This window comes from Pygocentrus nattereri, chromosome 7 (genome assembly GCF_015220715.1).
Source record: "Pygocentrus nattereri isolate fPygNat1 chromosome 7, fPygNat1.pri, whole genome shotgun sequence".
Classification (NCBI taxonomy): Eukaryota; Metazoa; Chordata; class Actinopteri; order Characiformes; family Serrasalmidae; genus Pygocentrus; species Pygocentrus nattereri.
This window is the reverse complement of record NC_051217.1, coordinates 14,956,890-14,965,682: the sequence shown is the minus strand read 5'-3', so window position 1 is coordinate 14,965,682 and position 8,793 is coordinate 14,956,890. Positions and strand designations below refer to the sequence as shown.

The window sequence follows — 8,793 nt, the reverse complement described above, 5'->3', positions numbered from 1 at the left end:
GCAAAAAATATGCTGATGTTTTCAGAGCAATGGAATGGCCACCTCAGATCCAGTCCAGATCTCAACATTATTTAATGCGTTTCGTAATACGCGAGAAGCAGAAAATGCAACCAAATTCTAAGACTGAACTTGGCAGGTGTGGAACAACATGTAGATTTCTTTGACAAACTGAAAACAAGTGTCCCAAAAAGAATGGAAGCTGTAATAAATCTAAAGTGTGGACACATTAAATACTGAAATATTGCTTGGATTTAGTTGTTAAGGCTTCTGGTAAAAGTATTTTCCCCTGCCACTAAAAATGTAATAACGTTGTTAATAGCCACTCTATCTGAAAATTAAATAAATGAAGGGTGGGAGCTGACTGTTGCACAGCACTTCATGTTCACTAAGAATTAGAGCAGGATTTTCTGCTTCATACATAGGATTTATTAGCGGAACTAGCTAAAATGTTCTTATTATTTTATTTTTAGAGTCTAAGGGCACATGAGGCAATCCTGCCACTCTCCTGACCAGCAATGCGAAATAATCAATTTTTCCGGCCATGCAGGTACAGTGAGGTCTGTTACAAAATGCAGTAGGAAAAAGGCTAAAACATGGAGAAAGACAGGCCCATACCAATGTAATGATTCACACTATAGGATCTTGTATATATGCTTAAAAATGAACATTGATGAACTTAGAAGTGGCCACGTCTGTTTCAAAGAACAAATTCAATTTACATTTGTGGACCTTTTTGTTCTTGGAGCGAGTGTATTCCTGAAGGGTTGTGCCAGTAGAGATTTTGCTTTGCTTTTTTGCAGTTACTTTATTTTATTTATTTATTTGTGAGCCATATGTTTTGCCCAGGGAAACAAAACTCTGTGAGCGGCTCACGCAGCACATAACACATATGGGAAGCAGACAGTAACCTTTTAGATAAGGTCATCCTTACAAATAAAGCACTATTAAGAGACACGGCAATAAATGCCAAAGGAGAAGCGGACGGTGATGAAGCCCAGGACCTGACATCAAGCACCTTGGCCTTTACAGACGCTTGTTATTCTGAGCAATCAAGATGCAGCACGGATTTATTTAAAGCTGCACTTTTTAAGTCAACACCGTTAAAGACAAGACTGAGGAGCCTGTCCACACAATTGCTTTCAAGAATAAGAGGATGTGGCATGCTATCGGAAAGATAGACTGGTCAGAGTTCTCAGCACGTTGCCATGCAACAGCACAACTTCCTTTTAGTTTAGACCTTCCCTGTGCAATGCACACTTATAAATGCTCACAATACAGAGGTAAACATTGACTTTGGGCTACGCATTCACCATTACATTGGCTATCAATAAAGGAGGGAAATAATCAGAAATATCTTTGTGAAGAATATGAAACCAAATTGTAAAAGTGCCCAACTAGCACCTTCATCACAGCATTGATATTTTCCTGTCACCGTCAGAGAGAGAAATGCTTTTCTAGAAGCACGCATGCAATACCCCCGAGACTCTGAGGAAAGAGCACGTGGGATTCCAGCCACGGCAGGCAGGCAGATCAAAGCCCTCTGCTCCTGCTCTCTGCATCTCAATGGGCAGCGCTCTACCGTCAACACTGCAGCCTCACATCCTCGTGTAACATTTGCACATCTTTGACTTTGTCAGTCCTGCAAGAAGCCACTGAATATGGCCAAAAGACCTTTTCCACTCCATCCCTAACCTCTGTTAATTCAGCTACATGACACAAAGCCATGCAACTGCCCCCCACCCCTTAACAGAAGGGCACTCCCCATTCTTATCTGCTGTAGAAATACACCATGTTAACGGTGGACTGCGACATTCACAATTTATTGCACAGTTGTTCTCATACAGTGTGTTATCTCTGCCACATTTTGGTCTGCGCATTTTTATCACCATTCTCTTTGTGGAGCTGACAAGACCCTTGCAAAAATATAGACAACATTCAGTTGTGTTAAAGCAACAGCCAGGCATAACAGGACCAGTGATAATGCTTTTGTATTTGATGAAGTCGCTGAAGTACATTATGATGGTCTTTCTCATCAATCTGTCAGCAACAATACATTACTCACTCTTTGCATTAAATTCCCTTGTGCTATTGTTTTTAGATGAATTAGGAACTCTATCCATATGAATTCAAGGATTTTTGGAATTTAGTGCAAATTTGAACAGTATGCAGGAGGGAGACAATAACCTTAACATCAATCATAAGGCAACATTTATAAATATATCAAAAATAGTCATCCACAACTATCTTTGTTATCAAAATGGTACAAAAACTTTTTCCGCCACAAGAGAGAGAGACATATTTTTCAGTTCCTCAGCAGATTTGACACTTTTATAGCCCAGTGTGTGTAGGACTTTTTGACACACAGTCTGTGTGTAGTCCACCATGTCAAAGGACAGTTTGAGCCTCCAGCTTTCGGCATTCGCTGCAGAGTCTCTCACTGTTCCGTATTTGTGTTTGGCTGAGAGCTCATTACTCCCTCTGGTGTTTGCCTGAATCCAATCCACTACATTTTTGTCCATAGATAGCCCAAGGTAGTCGTAGATATCCTTGGTTTTTTGAAGAGGGTTCCTCGCTAAGTCCTCATATCGCACCAACATATATTTCCCCTTAAGCCAGTAGGGGTGGCTGAGACCTGTAGAAACTGAGCTCAGAAAGTCCTCACATACCACGGTCAGCTGAGTCAAGTCCAAGTTGTATGGCTTCCGCCCTGTTGCCCTCCAAATTCTCCACAATCGGTAAGTGTCCCGGAAGGTCTCAATCCGTGACGCAAGAATACCCCTAGGGTCTCTGACCAGCTGGATCACCTTCAAGTTCAGCCGCGGATCCTCCACCAGTGCCCGCAAATCCCCTATTTCAGGTACCCGCACGATCTTGATGGCAACGTGCCGCTTATCCCTGCAAGACTCGGCTGCAAGGGTCATGTTGAGAGTTGTACACTTCTTGACGCAGTCGCCCTCTTCCACATTAGCCTCCCCAGGACTGAAGGCATCACAGACTGGCTGGGAGCAGAGTGCCCGGCTGGCACCCCGGCGAAACAGCTTGTCTGTGGTGTGGTTGGTCGGCGGCGGCTTGATGTAGCTCTCCAGAAAGTGCAAGTCACAGCCATAGAGGCTTCTGAGCAAGTCTCGACTGGCCCCTAGCATCACCCGCCTGTCAGCAGTGTTCCGGCTGTGCGAGAGGCGAGGGATCAGGGCCGTTTGGACATGATAAAGCGGCTCAAACAAGTAGAAGATATCAGAGTGCTGGTTCAACAGCTGCCCCACAAACGACGAGCCGCTGCGGGTAGTGGCTAACACCAGAATGTGGGTCTTTCGAGAGGCGTTGAAGGTGAAGTAAGCATACTCGTCACATCCACGCTCGAAGGGCGCATCCGTTTCCTGCGCCCCCAAGCCACAATTCTGTGGGATGGACACAGGGCAAAGCTGGAAAGGCTTGGAGGTGAAGGTCCGGATAGCTGTGTACTGGATGGCAATGGAGACCAAGGCTAGCAGGATCACAGCCTTCCAAGAACATTGCATGGCTGGGAAACTTCATTTAGACTCTGCGGACTGGAGCTGATCCTATCTGGAGTGCAGAGAAGGAAACGTTTCATTACTGCCATGCAGGGATATGACCAGGAGCAACACAGAGTGAGCATTCATGCCTTCCAATGACCACAGAGGAGCAGGCACCAGTAAACACAGCGGGTGTTTTCCTTTTGCGAGCCACGCATAGAGAACACTGCTGTTCAGTCTAGGGTAAAACATTCACATGAAAGAAATACAATTTACTAACGCTTTAAAACAAAGTGACGTCAGTCTACATTTTTTATTTCTATATTTCTTGCCACATATTCACATGATGTCAATTTATCACGGTATCAGTACCTATACCAGCATTACTGCTTATAGACTAATAAGGAAATAAAGAACTACATATCTGGCAGAGACATTTCACTCTGTATATGAACACTGACTCATTTTCTGTGGACAGTGACTCATTTTTCATTGCCTTTCCTTATTGGTTGTAATTTCCTTCAGCAGTTGCTTTCCTTATATTTTGTACAAGAAAATTTACATGTAACAGATATAACACACACAAAAAAAATTAAAAATCATATAACACATATAGGGGCAGACGTTTGCTGTCTTTTATTAACAGTGTTTATAGCTTCTAGTTTTCAGTTTACAACAGCAAAAGCACAGATGAAAAACCAAGTAAACTTACAGTGAAAGGCTGTAGATGGAACCAAACAGCACAGAGGCAGTGGACATAATCTAACAGCACAAAGACTGGACACAAACAAACAGAAAGCCCGGCTAAAGAATAAAATACTGATATACTCTAATACAAAAAGGCTGCACGTGTAACCTCGCTACACACAGAATGGAGATCCAGCCTAACTCTGTCTCTGCAACCTAACAGCAGAAAGACTGGAGTCTGGATCAGGTGCGTGATAAAACAGCCCGGTCTAAATCAGCAACGCAGCCCGCATCCTCACCCACACGGGACTCAGTCTGCACGCCAGTCCAGATCACAAACACTCACCTCCCTGATGGCGTTAGAGCTGCTGTTGTAGAATCGTGGCGTGGAGCTGTGGAGCAGCAGCCTCAGTCAGCGCGCGCAGATCCACTCCGTGTCCACGCGCAGCCTCCCGGCCTCCCCCCGCCGACAAAGCAGGAGAAAAGGAGCGCTGCCCATCCATACAGCGTCACGCGCGCGCCATCACTAAAGCCTCAACGTCTTCTGCCGCGGATGAGAAAGCATCGCCGAGCGGCGGTCAGGGCTCGCGACTGAACCTGTGGGAGCGCGCGGAGGAGATGAGGGAAAATTTCCGGAGTGATGCGTAGGAGCTGCGCGCGCGTCAGACTGAGAGAGCAACTGCCGAAAGCCTGGACCACCCCAATAGAACCCCCCCCCCCCACTTCTCTCTCTCTCTCTCTCTCTCTCAGTTCAGCTCGACTCAGAGTGCTTTAGGGGCACATGATAATGGTACATTTGCACTGGCCAACCATAAATTGCAAAGTTGCAAGAACATTGCAAGAATAATAAATTGGGATAAATATTTGAAATGTAATGTAAAATGTAAATAAATATAGATTTGCAAATACAAAATTATGATATTGTACTGAAACAAAACAAAACAAAAAAAAACAGAAGAAAAAAGATGATGCAAAATTAATTTCCCGATCTCTGTCTTTCTCACTCTCTCAGTTTAACTCAGGATATTTTATGGGAACAAGTAATGGTTCAGTTGTGTTGGCAAAACTTGAATAATAAAGTTTGTAAACAGAAAACAAATAATAAGTTAGGAAAAAATGTATAATAAATAAAGGAAAATCATTTGGGAAATTGAACATTAGAGGATCAGTAAAAAATTGAAACTCACTCTGTTAACCTCCCCCTCTCTCTCTCTCTCTCTCTCTTTAATAATACATTAGGAAATTGAATATTAGGGTATAAACAATAAACACTAGAAATTGTAAGCCTCTTATGTGTTTATTATGTAGTATCATGTATTTATGTAGTTTGGCTAATCAGTGCTTCATTATATTGGATCCAGTGAGCTGCTAATGGAGTTGACTGATGGCTGAGGGCACTGAGGAAACATCTGGTATGAAGCTTTGTTTACAAACTACTGCACAAGATATCAACCATTTTTTTCCTTCAAAATAAGATTTAGAGTAACAAGAATGAAATTTGAAGTTACTGTAAATATATTCTCATGAGATTATAAGGAACAGTTTTGAGCAGTGAAATTCTGAAAGACTGAAAGGAAAATAGCATCCTGAGAACACACTGAAGGTACCCAGGCATGAATGTTGTAAAAATTATGATTTTTTATTTTTTTGGAGAAAAATGAATACATACATGTAGTTTGAGTTATTTTCATTTGTAGCAAAGTAAAACAGTATGAAAAATGTTATGACACAGAATTTGATGAGCAGTCAGCTTGCATCAGCAGCATCACAAAGACTGCTGCATCTGAGAAAAACAGTCTGGAGGGATATAACAAATGTATTTATAGGATTATGCATGGGTGGATAACCGATATAAAGCATAATCAATATAGATCAAGTGGAACGAAGCATTCAGTGTCGAATCAAACATTCAATTGCGAGAAGTTAAAAAGAAATCGGACTCTTCACAAATGCTTTACTATAGATACAGATGTGTAAACATGAAATCACTTTGGCAGCTTAATTAACATCAGACTTACAGTTAATCCCTGAATGTATGGTTACAGACACATTCAGCTCTTGAGGAAACCTATGAGGGGAACAAATGCATAGATAATGTTAATAATTTACGATAACACAATAAATTATTAACAACAATTCCTAGTTTGACCCTTTAAACCATCTGTAGTAGTTCAGACAGAAGCTCAGTTGTTTGGAAACTGTTATAATAGACTCTGTGATTGTAGCTTCCTCATTCAAATACAGATTTTAAATGAGTTCTAAAGTGATACCCTCAGCCCCTTCAGCAGACAATGCTGGACAGTGCTTGCAGCAGACAGATAAATCAACTAGCAGCAAACTTACAAAAGCACAAACGTGGAAAGTTCCAGCTCCACTTGAGAGTCACCCTTTTTAGAGTAGTTTAAATAATGTTTGAGGAATACACTGCTCCCGGTTTCACTGGGAAATCATTCATCAAAAAATTGAACATTTCTTGTGAAGTCCCACAAGGCTCAGTTTTAGGGCCTTTGCTTTTCTCTTCGTACACATTACCTCTAAGTGATGTCTTTAGAAAACATGATATCAATTTTCAGAACTATGCTGATGGCACACTATTATACATTTCCATTGTTTCTGATAATCAAGACTCTGTTGACAGGCTTACCAGCTGTGTGTCTGATATTTCTCAGTGGAGGTCACAAGATTTTCTGCAGCTTAATCATGAAAAACTGAAATTTGGTCCTTATGTGAAGCTCAGCTCTTTAGCTTTGCAAGCCTGAAGCAGGAAACCTGGGTGTGATTTTAGACTCTGAGCTCTGTTACTAAAATAACTTTTCATCTCAATCAATATTGCTAAAGTTCAGCCTTTTCTATCTCAAAGCGATGCAGAGAAACTTGTTCATGCATTTGTTACAAGCAGAGTTGATTACTGTAATGCTTTTCTGACTGGACCTTCTACAAAAACAATACATCCTTTACAACTTGCACAAAATGCAGCAGCACAGATCCTAGCAAAACTCCCATTTTGAAGGAGCGGCAGTGGCTGCCTGTATCATTCAGGATAGATTTCAAAATTATGTTACTAGTTTTAAGCCTCTAAATGACCTTAAAGCACCTGTTTGCATCACTGAGTGTCTGTGTTTATGTTGCAACACATGATCTTAGACCTGCAGATATTAACCTTCTGCAAACACCTTCTGTAAAATACAGAAAACATGGAGAGACTCATTCAGTTATCATGCTTCTACACTGTGGATCTCTTTTTCATTAGGCCATCAAGCTCAGTGCTCACTTTTAAGAAACATTTGAAAATGTATCTCTTTAACCTAGCATTCAATTAAAATATAATGTCTCTTTGATATTTCTCTTTTTAATTTGATCAGTGTCATTATTTAATATGATTTTGAAATGAATACTCATAGTTTCTTTTATTTCTTTTATGCTTCATCACTTTTCTGTAAAGCACTTTGAGCTGCCTTTGGTATCTGATGCATTTAACATGGAAAGGGTGGGGTGGGGGGTGATTAAAACATCTAGGTCTGTTTCTTGTAGAGAGTGTGTTAACTTATTTTGACCAGGGGTGTTCAAACATTTGCATATGATTGTATCCACTATAACCAATTGCATTGCCTTCCTTCTTTCTGTAAGGCCAAATTTGAGGAAATAATAATTCACTGCAGTGTGATTAATTTTATTAATAATACCTGGCAGTTATCATTAGCTGTTTCGTATTTTATTCTATGAATGCCCAGTGTAATTGCTTGTCTAGAAAATTGAGAAATGAATGTAGCATCATTCTGCAAGGCCCCAGAGTCTATTTTGCTGACTGAATGGCAATTGACTGTGATATTTTAATTAACGTAATGAAATTTCTCAGCAACTTTGTTATCAGATTACATAGGACACACTTTGTGGGCAGCTTTCCTGACAAATGATGTACAACAAAAATAACATTTGAACACAATAAAACACTTGCTTGACTTGCTTGCTCACCTACAAAGATGAAAATCCAGATCGCTTTTGGTTTCGTTAATCATAAACATTTCCATGAAGTATATCCCATTAATGCTAATGAAGGAACAACAACACAAAAAGCAACAGCCTCTAAATCAGGCAGAAATTGTGTGTTATGGCTACTGTGGAAGTATATCCAAGTAAATACGCCATGATTGTGCCTTCAAAGGTATTTACATGTTAACAAAATGCAGTGTTGATTATTTCAGCTGAATGTCAGTGAATATACCTTTTGATGGGTAATAGTGACTATGTCTCTAAGTCAGCACTGCTTCGAGAAGTATTTCACTCACTGTGGAAGGTCTCCTTAAATCCTTGATATTTGCCTAATTTATTTTCTGCTTCAAAATATACAGCTGACATATTCCACATCTGAGTGATTGAATTTCAGAGCAAAACCTCTGAAAAGACCATTTTATCGCAGATAAAGATCTCATCCTAACAGAACTCATGAAGAATGAACATTTGTATCAGCCTATCAAGAAGCCTGCATACCAGAAACTGCTTCAAATCTCACCTTCTAAGACAGGCCCTGTCAGAAGCAAATCTATGTGATCCCCAGTGTAATCAGCATGAATTCTGATCGCAATTACAGATAGGTATTTGTGCAGGCTTGGCT

The 8,793-nt window shown here is 40.7% G+C and overlaps 1 protein-coding gene across 1 annotated transcript; it reads right to left on the bottom strand.

Moving 5' to 3' along the window:
* Positions 1 to 1,189: 1,189 nt before the first annotated feature.
* Positions 1,190 to 4,860, bottom strand: LOC108432931 (carbohydrate sulfotransferase 1-like). Its single transcript, XM_017707124.2, has 2 exons — positions 4,528 to 4,860; positions 1,190 to 3,564 (listed from the first exon to the last, which is right to left on the bottom strand). The coding sequence occupies exon 2, from the start codon at positions 3,516 to 3,518 to the stop codon at positions 2,253 to 2,255; it is 1,266 nt and encodes a 421-aa protein (XP_017562613.1). The 5' UTR covers positions 3,519 to 3,564; positions 4,528 to 4,860; the 3' UTR covers positions 1,190 to 2,252.
* Between the last annotated feature and the right edge of the window lie 3,933 nt (positions 4,861 to 8,793).

Bases quoted from the DNA above. Each gene is read 5' to 3' on its own strand.
- LOC108432931 (XM_017707124.2), bottom strand. From the start codon at position 3,518: ATGCAATGTTCTTGGAAGGCTGTGATCCTGCTAGCCTTGGTCTCCATT.